Genomic DNA, 15889 nt, shown 5'->3' with positions numbered 1-15889 from the left:
AGAAACTGCAAAAGCAAACAAGATTTTAGGGTGTGTAAAATGAGAGATTAGATCCCGTGATGCCAATGTATTGTTACCCCTCTATAAAATCACTTGCAAGGCCACATCTAGAATATGGGATCCAGTTTTGGGCTCCACATTTTAAAAAGGATATTCGGAAATTAGAATCAGTTCAAAGACGGGTAACTAGACTACTACAAGGAATGGAAGGCCTCCCATATGATGAGAGATTGAAAAAGTTGGATTTGTTTAGCTTAGAAAAAAGACACCTCAGAGGATATTTCATTTATATGTATAAATACATGTGTGGTCAATAACAAGGACTGGCACATGACTTATTCCTTCCAAAGACAATACTAAAGACCAGGGGGCATTCACTGCGAGTGAAAGAAAAACGAATCCGGCAGCTGAACAGGAAAGGGTTCTTTACAGTTAAAGCAGTAAGACTGTGGAATGCCCTACTACCACAAGAGATAGTAATGGCATATACTATAACAGCTTTTAAAAAAAGGGCTGGATGATTTCCTCAGTACACACAACATTGTTGGTTATAAGTGACAATGACAAAATGAAAAAAAAATGTTTAAAAGAACAGAGAGTCCTCAGTGGTTGATACCTTTTAATGGCTAACTGAAAAGATGGTAATTATTGCAAGCTTTCGAGACTACTCAGGTCTCTTCATCAGGCTCAATATAACACAAAATCTGAAGAGTCACATATTTATACACAACAGGACTTAGAATAGTGCAGTAAAAAAAAAAAAAGAAAAAAGTTATATGAAACAGAACTATCACTATGGCAGGGGGGCAAACTGTTGTGGCCATAAATACTGCTGCAGTTCACAACAGTTTGCACTGAACTGCAGCAGTATTTATGGCCACAACAGTTTGCACAGAATGTACCGCATCTTTATGGAACTAAAGACACTTCTGAACAGAATGTACCGCATCTTTATGGAACTAAAGACACTTCTGAAAAATATGTGACTCTTCAGATTTTGTGTTATATTGAGCCTGATGAAGAGACCTGAGTAGTCTCGAAAGCTTGCAATAATTACCATCTTTTCAGTTAGCCATTAAAAGGTATCAACCACTGAGGACTCTCTGTTCTTTTAAACAATTTTTTTATCTCTACTGGCTAACACGGTACAAAGATTTATTTTACTAATGACAAAATGAATAATTGGTGGAAGAAGGTTGAACTAGATGGACCTAGGTCTTTTCTTCAATCTATGTAACTATGCTTCAAAGTGCCAATGAAAATGAACAAATCAGAAAGAAAAAAAGAACACTTTAAAACAAAGTAAATTGCTGAAATATTATTACTCACTGAACAGACAAGAAGATTATGCAGAATTTTACAAGTAATGGCAAGTCTAATAGCATTTTAAGCATAACTAGGTTTCTTGAGTTTAACCAAACTAGAATAAGTACCGTATTTTTCGCTTTATAAGACGCACTTTTGTTCCCCCAAATTTTGGGGGAAAGTAGGGGGTGCGTCTTATAATCCGAATATACGGGGGGGGGTGTACATATATATATATACACACACACTACAGAGTCCAGGGGAGGTGGTGGCAGCTCTTGAGCGGTGCTGTGGGGCAGGTGACAGCTTCTCCTGCTCCCGCTCATATAATATGCACAGCCGCTGTCCAGCAGTGTGGTGCTGAAACTGCATCACGCTGAGGGGCTGGAGCAGCGGTGCATATTATATCTGCCTGCCCCCCTGTGATCGCACATGCCCCCTCCCCCTGTGTTAGCTATGGCCCCCGTGCTGCTACCCATAGTAAAATAAAAAACTCTTTACTCACCTCCTCCAGCGCTGATCTCCGGTCTCCTGCTGCTGCTGCTGTCTGTGATAAGGCAAGCAGAGATGATTTCACTCTGCCATGCCGATCACATGACCGGCCGAGAACCAGGAAATGCAGGAGGCCGGAGTTCAACCCCGAGGAGGGGGACACGATAGACCACAGTGCTGGAGAGGGTAAGGAAACAGTTTATTTTACTAAAAGCAGCAGCATGTGTGCAGCCACAGGGGGGGGGCCGTGTGTGCAGTCACAGGGGGGGCCGTGTGTGCAGCCACAGGGGGGGGGCCGTGTGTGCAGCCACAGGGGGGGGGCCGTGTGTGCAGTCACAGGGGGGGCCGTGTGTGCAGCCACAGGGGGGGCCGTGTGTGCAGCCACAGGGGGGGGCCGTGTGTGCAGCCACAGGGGGGGGGCCGTGTGTGCAGTCACAGGGGGGGGCCGTGTGTGCAGTCACAGGGGGGGCCGTGTGTGCAGCCACAGGGGGGGCCGTGTGTGCAGCCACAGGGGGGGGCCGTGTGTGCAGTCACAGGGGGGGCCGTGTGTGCAGCCACAGGGGGGGGCCGTGTGTGCAGCCACAGGGGGGGGGGCCGTGTGTGCAGCCACAGGGGGGGGGGGCCGTGTGTGCAGTCACAGGGGGGGGCCGTGTGTGCAGTCACAGGGGGGGGGGCCGTGTGTGCAGTCACAGGGGGGGGGCCGTGTGTGCAGCCACAGGGGGGGGGGCCGTGTGTGCAGTCACAGGGGGGGGGCCGTGTGTGCAGTCACAGGGGGGGGGGCCGTGTGTGCAGTCACAGGGGGGGCCGTGTGTGCAGTCACAGGGGGGGGGGCCGTGTGTGCAGCCACAGGGGGGGGGCCGTGTGTGCAGTCACAGGGGGGGGGCCGTGTGTGCAGCCACAGGGGGGGGGCCGTGTGTGCAGCCACAGGGGGGGGGGCGTGTGTGCAGCCACAGGGGGGGGGCCGTGTGTGCAGCCACAGGGGGGGGCCGTGTGTGCAGCCACAGGGGGGGGGGCCGTGTGTGCAGTCACAGGGGGGGCCGTGTGTGCAGCCACAGGGGGGGGGCCATGTGTGCAGCCACAGGGGGGCCGTGTGTGCAGCGACAGTGGGCCATGTGTGCCGCCACAGTGGGCCGTGTGCCAGCCATAGGGGACATGTGGCACCACTGGGGGACGTGTGCCAGCACAAGGGGGCTATATTCAATATAAGGTGGCCATATACAGATTAAGGGGGCTAATTTTAGGATGGGGGGCTATGAGGGACATATACCCTATATGATTTGTTAGACGGACACTGGCATTATAAGACGGACCCAATTTATTAAAAAATTCTCTATTCCTTCACCAAATTTGGGGGTGCGTCTTATAATCAGGTGCGTCTTATAAAGCGAAAAATACGGTATATTATCACACAAAAGGATCGAACAATTAAAATCTTACCTTAAGCAAATAATGTGAAAACAAAAGTAAAATGGCAAATGCACCACAGGTCCTCCAAGCAACTAATGACAGCAGCAAGGCTTTAACAAGCATTTTGTTTGTAAATGGTTGGATTTCTTTAGGAAAATCAGTTCTTCTGCTGAGAAAGAAATAAAAATACCAATATAAAACAAAACATATACATTATATATATATATATATATATATATATATATATATATATATATATATATATATATATATACACGCACACACATGCACACTATAAAACATGCAGCCCAAAATGTTTCCACATCAATATTCTACAATATTTCCCAATTTTGCGCCATTACATTCCAAAATATCATATGTTTATGAATTATGAAGTGACACCCACTGTGACCAGTGTAGTAACACTACGTGGGTACTAGGAACAACAAGATAGCCCATGCTTAGTGGCTCCTGTGCCAAGCGCTTACTGGTCCCCAAGCAAGAAGGAAAGTCAGTTGTAGGAACTGTGCCCAGCAGATCCTGCTGCATTCAGTTCGTACATTGCAGTACTTGGGGGGGAAAGGGTGAAGAAGGCCGCATCATCCAATCACATTGCACTGTGCCCTGTTCTCTTTAGTGTATCAGAGCTCAGCTTCTGCTACACTAAACTGCAATTGGACACATTTTTGAATTTGCGTCTATGCCTTTTTCCTTTCTTTTTTCTTTACTGAATTAAACTGTGGATTTTTGTTGCATTTACTATATTTGCGAGGATATATGACTTACATGATATGTGACTATATGTAATGCTGTCTATGTGAACTAAATTTTCCTGTATGAAATTATGGGGATTATTTCTATGGATAACCTTTTGCCAAGAAATTAGACTATGAGTAGTGATGGGCGATCCCGAATTGTAAAGTTCGGGGTTCGTATCTGACTGACGATCAAAATACGACGGGAGCCCACAGATTTTTTTTTTAAATAATTTTTTTTATAAAATAAAAAAAAGGGCTTCCCTGTATTTTGATTGCCGGCCAAGGTAAAAAGCCAGGCAGATGGGGGTGGCAGCCCATAGCTGTCCGCTCTATCTGTGCTGAGAATCAAAAATACCATGGCGTGCTACTTAATTTTTTTTAATTATTTATTTTTATCCAACTATATATTGTGTGTATGTGTCATAGCCATGTGACCAGTCTTTAAGCCAATGTCTATACAACATTCACACCATACATGGGGGCATACAAGTTACTGGAGGGGGGCATATATACACAAATTATGAATTAATCTTTATTCTAGCCAGGCTACACATCTACCAGTCCAGTAAGTAGACTATTACCGGGCGTGGCTCTGTCTGCAGAGTACCAGTCTAGGCACTGCTGTGCACCTCTGCTCCTGTTTTGTGACTGTATGTGATGCCTGACGCTCGCTGAGCACCGCAGCGCCTGACACTCGCTGAGTACCGCAGCGCCTGACACTCGCTGAGCACCGCAGCGCCTGACACTCGCTGAGCACCGCAGCACCTGACACTTGCTGAGCACCGCAGCGCCTGATGCTCACAGAGCACCGCAGGGCCTGACGCTCGCAGAGCACCACAGCACCTGCAAACAGTAAAATCAGCCGCAGCCAACAAACCAAAGATCTCCAGAGTAAACAGTACTAAAAAATAGTCCTACCAAAGTGTCTCACAGTAATTACAAATACATTTACTGCCGACGGAAAAATAATTAACTAATACAAATCTATAAATATCTACATTTCTTTTTAGTAATACATCAACAAACTAGTCATACAATTACCCATACCTCCCAACTTTTGAAGAAAGGAAAGAGGGACAAGGTATGCGGTGCACACAGCGCGCCGTGGCAAAATTTGACCACGCCCCTAGACACACCCCTAGTCACACCCATTTGGCAGTAAGGGTCATTCAGCAGATGCGCCGGACTGTTCATTTATATTCATAGCAGGCAGAATTTTCTTATATTTATATGTGTCACTATATGACATGTTGCTTATTTGTGCCTATAACAGTGTTTCTCAACTCCAGTCCTCAAGACCCACCAACAGATCACGTTTTCTGGTTTTCCTCAATCAGGTTTTCAGGATTTCCTTAATGTTGCACAGGTGATGGAATTATTCCCTAACATTGAGGAAAACCTAAAAACATGATCTGTTGGTGGGTCCTGAGGACTGGAGTTGAGAAACACTGGCCTATAAGGTCGTGTTCATACGTTGCACAAATTCTGTGTTTTTTGTTTCTTCCGCTGTCTGCACCAAACTACACAATAATAATCTTCTCTCGTTATTCAATTTTTGCTGCATTTTTATACTTTTCTCCATTATTTCATGCATTTTTGGTTCAGATATGAATCTGCGTTTTTAAGTGTTTTTATAGTACACAGAAGCTTTTTCCTGCACTTTTTTAAGCTCCACATAGAAACCTCCAGAGAAAAAAACAAACAAACCTGTAGAATTCAGCGATATCTCCTCATGGAATCACATCCACTTTGCTTGGACAATTAAACACAGCAGAATAAATGTGCAAAAAACAGCAGAAAAAAATTGCAGCATTTACACTACATGTGAACACGGACTAAACGTCCAAGCAAAGTGGATGAGACATAATGAAATTTCCGCCCCTTTTACGTCTAAAGACGCCGCTGAACTGTGCGGTTTTGGTCTTTTTTTATTTAAAAGTTTCAGGATTCACATCTGCAACAAACGTATCAAATAAGGGGGACAATGCATAAAAGAATACCGCAAACACGCAATAATCAGAGGATATTATTATTGCGCTTGTTGAAAAAACGCAGCATTTACGCTACGTGTGAACACAGCCTCAGTGATACATTTTTTTTTTTTTTTTTTTACCTTTTTATTAGTTTTTAATAACAAAAACAGATAATCAAAAATCATATAATACAATACATTATGATTATGTTAAACTACAAAATTACAGATAATGTATGTCCTCGAATCCCAACCCCCCTCCCGACCTCCCCCCACCCCACCTCTGCGTGTCCTCTTTCCAAACCTAGATCTTTATGATATTGGGTTGTGCCCTCCAATGACCTCCCGCAGGTACTATGAGGTATTTTCAAATTGTGATCTAAGACTATTTTTAGTGTCTATGGGGAGTGTCTCGATGTATGGACTCCATGTTTAAAAAAATTTCCTGGTCAATTTTTCCTTGTTTGTCAGCGTCTCCAATCTCTCCATTTTAAACAGAAATTTGATTTCTGTGTCAACTAATGCCATAGTTGGGGGATTCGAGTTTATCCATTGGTGTAAAAATGCTTTTCCTAGTGGCCGCTGCCCAAATAGAAAGTGCCGCCTTTGTACCCCTGGGGATACTTTGCTGAGTCTCCCCTAGGATATTAAAGATGGCCCATTGAGGGGTTAACTGGAATTTAATCTTGTATGTGCTTTGAATTTTCAGATGTACTTGTTTCCACAGTTCCAAAATTTGCGTGCATTCCCAAAACTGATGGTATAGTGTAACTCTTGCCAAACCACACTTAGCGCAAGCGTATATTGTAGATGACATCCTGGACCGAACCAGAGGTGATATGTACGCCCTATGAAAGACCCGTAAAGCCATGTCTGTGTAACTAGCATATGGCACTAATTTTACTAGAGACAGGGTAGCTCCCAGTATATCTGCTATCTCATATTCCGGGAACTCTGTTATCCATTTTGCCGGGCCCGCCTTCTCCTCCTCCCAGTTCCAGTGAGAACGTAGCAACGAGTATATCTGGCTAGTGGAGGTGGCCTGCGTCCTAGCGTTACGGATAAAAGTGTCAAATTTTCTACTTGGCCCTACTCCTGCTCCTTGAGCAATATTTTTTAGTGCCAAACTACGAGCTTGAAGGAATAAGAAAGGTTTGTGCGAGAATGCTGGAAAGCGGCATGTCTATTCCTCAAAAGTTAGTAAAGAAAAGCCGGAATTCAGCATAACCACCGCCGTCTGACAGTTTTGCGTGGCCAGAATCTCATACTCCACTGTGGGCCGGCCCTCTAGAAAGTGTGGGTTCCCCCTAAATGTCTGGAATGGTGTTACATAGCAGCTAGCACCGAAAATCTTTCTTACCCTCCTCCATGTTTTTATTGTAGCCCAAAGTGTGGGATGCTCTGTTATGTCGCCTGGAAGCTCATCTCCTCTCAGGTGTAACAAGGTCATCAAAGATAAGTCTGGGTATAACTGCCCTTCCAGTTGGACATTGGCAAAATGGGAGGAGCCTTGCACCCAATCCAAGACGTATCTGAAGTTTTCTACAAGATTATATCTACCAATATCTGGAAGATTAATTCCCCCATCCTTTTTGGGAAGGGTAAGTTTAGAGAGGCTTATCCTGGAACACCCCACACGTCCCCAGATGAATTTCCTGAATCCCGTATTTAGCATCTTTATATCAGAGTTGGTTAGCAGCAATGGAAGAGATTGGAAGAGATACATCAATTTAGGAAACGCTATCATTTTTAGGAGATGACACCGGCTCGAGAAAGATAGTTTAAATCTGTCACATGACTGCAGGAGCTGAAGCAAGGAGGCTATACAAGGCCTATAGTTTAATTTATACATCAGTGACGGGTTGGCTGGAAGTTGGATGCCCAGGTACCTAATAGACTCAAAACACCATTGAAATGAAAATGAGGCATCATTAATTTTACCAGTTCTAAATATCGCCAATGCCACCGATTTGTTGCAGTTAACTTTAAAGCCTGAGATTTCCCCAAATCTGTTTAGTGTATTCATTATTGCCATGATTAGTTGAGCAGGGTTGGCTATAAATAGCAATACATCATCTGCAAAGGCCAACATTTTGATCATAGAATGTCCGACCTTCACTCCCTGGAACTCTGGCAAATTTTGTAATGTTCATAGAAGTAGATCTAATGCCAGGTTAAATAATAACGGTGAAAGTGGGCATCCCTGACGTGTTCCCCTCTGTATATTAAAAGATTGAGATGGCGCATTGTTTATGGACAGATAAGATCTTGGGTCCTTGTAAATCATTTGGATTGCCTCGCCAAACCAGGGACCAAATTTTCGTCTATCAAGAAGGCCATACAGATAGCCCCAAGAGACCCTATCGAAGGCCTTGTCCGCATCGAATCCTATAATAATGTTCTTGGTGTGTCGGTGCCGTCTGCTGTATGAGATAGCTCCTATTGCCGTCCTAATATTATAGGTAATCCACTTTCCATGAATGAACCCAGTCTGGCAAGGCAATATCAAATCCGGGATAATTTGTTGTAATCTATTAGCTAATATTTTAGTGAAGATTTTAAAGTCTGAGTTGAGTAAGAAATTGGCCTATACCCTTCACATTGTAAGGGATCTTTACCCGGCTTGGGCAGGACAATAATACATGCTTCATTGAAACCGTCTGGAAGCTTCTTAGCCCTCACTATTTCATTGAACACTGCACATAGATGCGGTCCTACAGAGGGTCCTAACAATTTATAATACTTGTTGCTAAACCCGTCAGGTCCCGGTGCTTTAGCGACCTTGAGGGCGTTAATAGTTTGCATAACCTCTGCCGTACCAAGGGGTGCATCCAGTATGGCTTTCTATTCCTCAGACAGGGGTGGAGTTACCTCAGGCCGAAGAAAACCAGCCCCATCAGTAGTATTTTCAGTCTCAGCTGAGTAAAGTGACCCAAAAAAGGCCCTAAACTCCTCTGTTATCTCATCGTCTCTGGATGTGATTGTCCCATCCCTTTTTTTAATCTTTCGGATTCTAGTGGCCTGTTTGAATGGTTTTGTCATGGAAGCCAAAAGTCTTCCCGGTTTGTTGCCCCATTTAAAGTATTTCTGTTTCAAGTAATCAATATTATTCAGTGCTGCTTCGTGAGCCAACGTATCTGCAGCCTCTTTGGCTTCTAGGAATTTTTGTTTTGCCGCGGGTGTATTAGAAAGTTTAAACGCCTTGTATGTCTGGGTTAAATGATTCTGGGCTTCCAGAGTACAGTCATGGCCAAAAGTTTTGAGAATGACACCAAAATTATATTTCCACATGATCTGTTGCTCTCTGGTTTTTAATTGTGTTTGTCTGATGTTTACATCACATAAATATAATTGCAATCATATTATGAGTACCAAAAGGTTATATTGACAGTTAGAATGAGTTAATGCAGCAAGTCAATATTTGCAGTGTTGACCCTTCTTCTTCAGGACCTCTGCAATTCCTCCTGGCATGCTCTCAATCAACTTCTGGATCAAATCCTGACTGATAGCTGTCCATTCTTGCATAAGCAATGCTTGTATTTTGCCAGAATTTGTTGGTTTTTGTTTGTCCACCCGTCTCTTGATGATTGCCCACAAGTTCTCAATGGGATTAAGATCTGGGGAGTTTCCAGGTCATGGACCCAAAATCTCTATGTTTTGTTCCATGAGCCATTTAGTGATTACCTTTGCTTTATGGCAAGGTGCTCCATCATGCTGGAAAAGGCATTGTTGGGCACCAACCTGCTCTTGGACAGTTGGGAGAAGTTGCTCTTGGAGGACATTCTGGTACCATTGTTTATTCATGGCTGTGTTTTTAGGCATGACTGTGAGTGAGCAGATTCCCTTGGCTGAGAAGCAACCCCATACATGAATCGTTTCAGGATGCTTAACAGTTGGCATGAGACAAGACTGGTGGTAGCGTTCACCTCTTCTTCTCCTAATAAGCTGTTTTCCAGATGTCCCAAACAATTGAAAAGGGGATTCATCTGAGAAAATGACTTTACCCCAGTCCTCAGCAGTCCACTCCCTGTACCTTTTGCAGAATATCAGTCGGTCCCTGATGTTTTTTCTAGAGAGAAGTGGCTTATTTGCTGCCCTCCTTGAAACCAGGCCTTGCTCAAGCAGTCTCCGCCTCACAGTGCGTGCAGAAGCACTCACACCAGCCTGCTGCCATTGCTGAGCTAGCTCGGCACTGCTGGTAGTCCGATCCCGCAGCTGAAACAGTTTTAAGATATGGTCCTGGCATTTGCTGGTCCTTCTTGGGCGCCCTGGAGCCTTTTTGGCAACAATGGAAGCTTTGTCCTTGAAGTTCTTGATGATGCGTTAGATTGTTGACTGAGGTGCAATCTTTGTAGCTGCGATACTCTTCCTTGTTAGGCCATTTTTGTGCAGAGCAATGATGGCTGCACGTGTTTCTTTAGAGATAACCATGGTTAACTGAAGAGAAACCATGATACCAAGCACCACCCTCCTTTTAGAGTGTCCAGTGGTGTCATTCTTACTTAATCATGACTGATTGATCGCCAGCCCTGTCCTCATCAACACCCACACCTGTGTTAATGGAACAATCACTAAAACAATGTTAGCTGCTCCTTTTAAGGCAGGAATGCAATGATGTTGAAATGTGTTTTGGGGGTTAAAGTTCATTTTCTTAGCCAATATTGACTTTGCAAGTAATTGCTGTTAAGCTGATCACTCTTTATGACATTCTGGAGTATATGCAAATTGCCATTAGAAAAACTTAAGCAGTAGACTTTGTAAAAATTAATATTTGTAGCATTCTCAAAACTTTTGGCCATGACTGTATAGCTATCTCTCTATCATCTCTCTATCTATCCCTCTGTCTATTATTGATCTATTATATATCTATCATGTATCTATCTATCTATCTATCCCTCTATATCGTATATATCTATCATGTATCATTTATCTATCCATCTATCTATATGTCTCTCTATCTAAATATCATGTTTCTATATATCCCTCTATCATGCATGCCTCTATCATCCATCCATCCATCTATCATCCATCCATCCATCCCTCCCTCCATCTTTGCAGCTGAATAATCTGCTTCTGGTTTCTCAACTGCAATACAGAGGTCAAGATTACCAAATCTTCCTAAAAAAAATAGTTTAAAAGAACTGAGAGTCCTCACTGGTTGATACCTTTTAATGGCTAACTGAAAAAATGGTAATAATAGCAAGATTTCGAGACTACTCAGGTCTCTTCTTCAGGCTCAGTATAACACAAAAACTGAAGAGTCACATATTTATACACAACAGGACATAGAATGGAGCAGTAAATGAGACAAGTTATGTGAAGCAGAACTATCACCATGGCAAGAGGACAAACTGTTGTGGCCATAAATATTACTGTAGTTCATAGATAAGCAGTGTGAAAGTTTTATTGTTCTCTTATTGGGGTCTGGTCCAGAGCTAGGATGCCCCCAGATAATAAAAAAAATCCTTTAAAATACAACTTGCCTAATAATTCTGCACACGGTGTATAACCACCATCCTGTTACTGAGCAAAGTCCACTGCACAAAGACCACTGGGTTCACACCGCAAATCTCCCCGAGTACATGGATAATACACAGTGATGTCACAGTACAGGGATAATACACACAGTGATGTCACAGTACAGTGATAATACACAGTGATGTCACAGTACAGGGATAATGCTTAGTAATGTCACAGTACAGGGGTAGTACACAGTGATGTCACAGTACAAAAATAATATATATACAAAAAGTGGTGCAGACTCGCATTAAATCAATAAAACTGAGTGCAGCATCCGGCACACTCACAATACGACCAAAACAGAAGAAGAAAAAAGCTCACACATAATGTATGCCCACACCAGAAAATGGAAATGCTAGAAACAAATATAACAATCTTTATTAAATCCAAAAGGACAGTAAACAAACATAATAAAATAATTTAAAGGGAACTTCTCACCAGATTTGGTGACTATAAGCTGTGGCCACCACCAAGGGGCTCTTATATACAGCATGTTAGAATGCTGTACATAAGAGTCCAGGCCGCTGTGTAGAATGTAAAAATCACTTTATAATACTCACCTAAGGAGGAGCTGCGGTGCAGACTGGTTGGATGGGTGTCTCCATTCTCCGGGTGCGGCGCCTCCTCTTTCGTCAATCTTCATCCTCCTTCTTCTATAGCCGGGGTGCATGACTCGTCCTAAGTCATCCACAATAGCTGGCATTGAGGTCCAGCGCAGGCGCACTTTTATCTGCCCTGAGCAGGCAGATAAAAGTGTTGTAGTGCACCTGCACGGGACCTCAATGCTAGCTATTATGGATGACGTAGTATGCGTCATGCACCCAGGCTTCAGAAAAAGGAGGACAAAGATGGCCGAAAGAGGAGGTTCCGATACTGTAAAACAGAGACACCCGTCTGACCAGTCTGCACCGGACCGCCACCTCAGGTGAGTATTATAAAGTGATTTTTACGTTCTACACAGCGGCCTGGGCTGTTATATACAGCATGTTAGAATGCTGGTGGTGGCCGCAGCTTATAGTCACCAAATCTGGTGACATGTTCCCTTTAAAAGCATGACAAAATCCCAAATGACAACCTCCGCAAAAGTGTGATAACCTACTCGAATACAATACCCATATACAGTTAATGCACATAAAAATTCAATACATGGAATAAGTATGTGCAGCGCCATACAACTAGAACAGAGATATACGTACAGCTAAATTTAACTTATTCTTTAATAAACCTGATATGGGCACTGCAAAGATGGATTAGTATAGAAAGGTAGCCCTGAATAATGCTCTGTGTAACACAGAATGGAGCAGACACAATATGTCAGATAAGGCACTTATGATAACCCACTCTTATAATATGCCCATAAACAATAATCCACAATAACAATAGATAGATTAACCCCTTAAGGACGAAGCCAGTTTTGTACTTAATGCCCAGGCCATTTTTTGCAATTTTGACCAGTGTCACTTTATAAGGTTATAACTCTGGAACGCTTCAATGGATCCCGGTGATTCTGAGATTGTTTTTTCGTGACATATTGGGCTTCATGTTAGAGGTAAATTTAGGATGATATTTTTTTATTTTATTTGTGAAAAAATCTGAAATTTGACAAAAAAATTAAAAATTTTGCAAGTTTCAAACTTTTAATTTTTATGCCCATAAACCGGAGAGTTATGTCACACAAAATAGTTAATAAATAACATTTCCCACTTGTCTACTTTAGATCAGCGCAATTTTTGAAACAAAATTTTTTGGGGTTAGGAAGTTAGAAGGGTTCAAAGTTCATCAGCAATTTCCCATTTTTTCAACAAAATTTACAAAACCATTTTTTTAGGGACCACATCCCATTTGATGTGACTTTGAGAGGCCTGGGTGACAGAAAATACCCAAAAGTGACACCATTCTAAAACCTGCACCCCTCAAGGTACTCAAAACCACATTCAAGAAGTTTATTAACCCTTCAGGTGCTTCACAGGAACTAAAGTAATGTGGAATGAAAAAAAATAAAAATTAACATTTTACCTAAAAATGTTGCTTTAGCACTAATTTTCTTACTTTTTCAAGAGGTAACACCAAAAATTGGACCTCACACTTTGTTACCCACTTTCTTATGAGCGCGCCGATACCCCACATGTGGTCAGAAACCTTTGTTTGGGTAAATGGGAGAGCTCGGAATGAAAGGAGCAATATTTGAATTTTGGAAAGCAAAGTTGGCTGAAACAGATTGCGGACACCATGTTGCTTTTACAGATCCCCTAAGGTACCTAAACAGCAGGAACCCCCCTCAAGTGACCCCATTTTGGAAACTAGACCCCTTAAGGCTTCTATCGAGGGGTATACTGAGCATTTTTGACCCACAGGTACTTCACAGATTTTGATAACGTTACTTTGTCATATTGAAAATTGTAATTTTTTTCTCAAAAATGTTGCTTTAGCATCAATTCTCTCACTTTTTCAAGAGGTAATTCCAAAAGTTTGACCCAAATGTTTGTTACCCACTTTTTTATGAGCGCGGTGATACCTCACATGTGGTCTGAAAACTTTGTTTGGACAAATGGGAGGGCTTGGAACGAAAGGAGCAATATTTGAATTTTGGAAAGGAAATTTGGCTGAAAAAGATTGCGGGCACCATGTTGCATTTGGAGGACCCCTAAGGTACGTAAACAGCAAAAAAACCACAAGTGACCCCATATTGGAAACTGGGCCTCTCAAGGAATTTATCTAGATGTTTGGTGAGTACCCTGAACCCCCAGGTGCTTCACAGAAATTTATAACGTTGAGCCATGAAAATAAATAAATAAAATTTTACCACAAAATTGTTACTTCAACCAGGTAGCTTTTTTTTTCACAAGGGTAACAGGAAAAAAATCACCATGAAATGTATTCTGCAATTTCTCCTGAGTTTGGTGATATCTTATATGTGGTGGAAATCAACTGTTTGGGCACACGGCAGGTCTTGGAAGGGAAGGAGTGCAATTTGACTGAACATTTGGCTGGAATAATTAGTGGACGCTATGTCGCATTTGGAAAGCCCCTAAAGTGCCTAAACAGTGGCGATCCCCCACAAGTGACCCCATTCTGGAATCAAGACACCTCAAGGCTTTTATCTAGGTGTATATTGAGCATTTTGAATCCACGAATACTTCACAGAATTTGATAAGCTTAGGTTGCCATATTGAAAATTTTCATTTTTTTCACAAAAATGTTTCTTTAGCATCACATTTCTCACTTTTTCAAGAGGCAACAACAAAACGTGGACCCCACAGGTTGTTATCCAATTTCTTGTGAGCGCAGGGATACCCCATATGTGGCCAAAAACCTCTGTTTGGATATGTGGGAGGGCTTGGAATGGAAGGAGCACCATTTGAATTTTGGAATAGTTGAAGTAAATTGCGCGCACCATGTCACATTTGCAGGGCCCCTTGGGTACCTATACATTAGAAACCCCCACAAGTGACTCCATTTTGGAAACTGGACCCCTCAAGGATTTTATTCAGGAGTATACTAAGCATTTTGAATCCACAGGTACTTCACAAAAATGTTGCTGTAGCAACAAATTTCTCACTTTTAGGCTATGTGGCCATGATCCAGCGACACGGCGTCCAGTACACAGTGTCAGCCTTCCTGCAGAGATGTGAGTGTTGTCCACGGGAGAACGCAGCTGCCCATGCCCACGATTTGGGTTCAGGCTGCTGTGGAGCTCTATGCTACCTGCAGAGCACACTCATCTCCGCAGCATAAATTGACATGCTGAGGCTCGGGAAGCTGCGCCACAGGTCAGTGTATGCTGCGGAGAAAAGAATCACAGTGGGCACGGGATTTCTAAAAATCCTTCCACTGTGCTTCTACTGCACAATGCAGCGTTATGGACGCAGGGAAAACACTCTGCGCCCAAAACGCTGCAAACCCTGATTGTGGGCACATAGCCTAAAATGCTACAATGGATGAATGGATAGATGTCAAACATATATAATGTCCCACCCCCCTGCATATTCTAAGCTGGCGCCCTTTAGTGCCTTTCATGTGGCACTAAAGGGTGCCTAGCCTTGTATTTAGCCCAAAAAGAAAAAAAAATAATTAAAATAAATGACGTGGGGTCCCCCCTATTTTTGATAGCCAGCTAGGGTAAAGCAGACAGCTGTAGCCTGCAAACCACAGCTGACAGCTTCACCTTGGCTGGTGATCAATTTGGAGGGCTCCCCAAGCTGTTTTTTTTTTTTTTTTAATTATTTATTAGAGATGAGCGAACCGGTCCCGGTTCGGCTCGAGGCGGTTCGCCGAACGGGGGGTCTGGCTCGAGTTCGGCTCGTCGAACGTTCGACGAACCGAACTCGAGCCCATAGGAAACAATGGCAGGCAATCACAAACACAGTAAAACACCTAGAAAACACCCTGAAAGGTGTCCAAAAGGTGACAAACAACTCACAACATAACACAAACA

General features: G+C 43.0%; 1 protein-coding gene across 6 annotated transcripts in view; it reads right to left on the bottom strand.

Annotated features, from left to right (window-relative positions):
- Window positions 1-15889, bottom strand: part of PGAP1 (post-GPI attachment to proteins inositol deacylase 1) — a 1652111-nt gene that overhangs the window by 383942 nt on the left and 1252280 nt on the right. For 5 of the 6 annotated variants that reach the window (XM_075317804.1, XM_075317801.1, XM_075317806.1 and 2 more), the window contains one exon: window positions 3235-3373. In XM_075317804.1, coding sequence (XP_075173919.1) covers window positions 3235-3373 — 139 coding nt within the window. The remainder of the gene's footprint in view (window positions 1-3234; window positions 3374-15889) is intronic. The other variant, XM_075317803.1, reaches the window with a different exon arrangement.

This window comes from Anomaloglossus baeobatrachus, chromosome 7 (assembly GCF_048569485.1).
Source record: "Anomaloglossus baeobatrachus isolate aAnoBae1 chromosome 7, aAnoBae1.hap1, whole genome shotgun sequence".
NCBI classification, from domain to species: domain Eukaryota; kingdom Metazoa; phylum Chordata; class Amphibia; order Anura; family Aromobatidae; genus Anomaloglossus; species Anomaloglossus baeobatrachus.
Note: the sequence above shows the minus strand (reverse complement) of the source record. Positions and strands in the feature narration are given on the sequence as shown.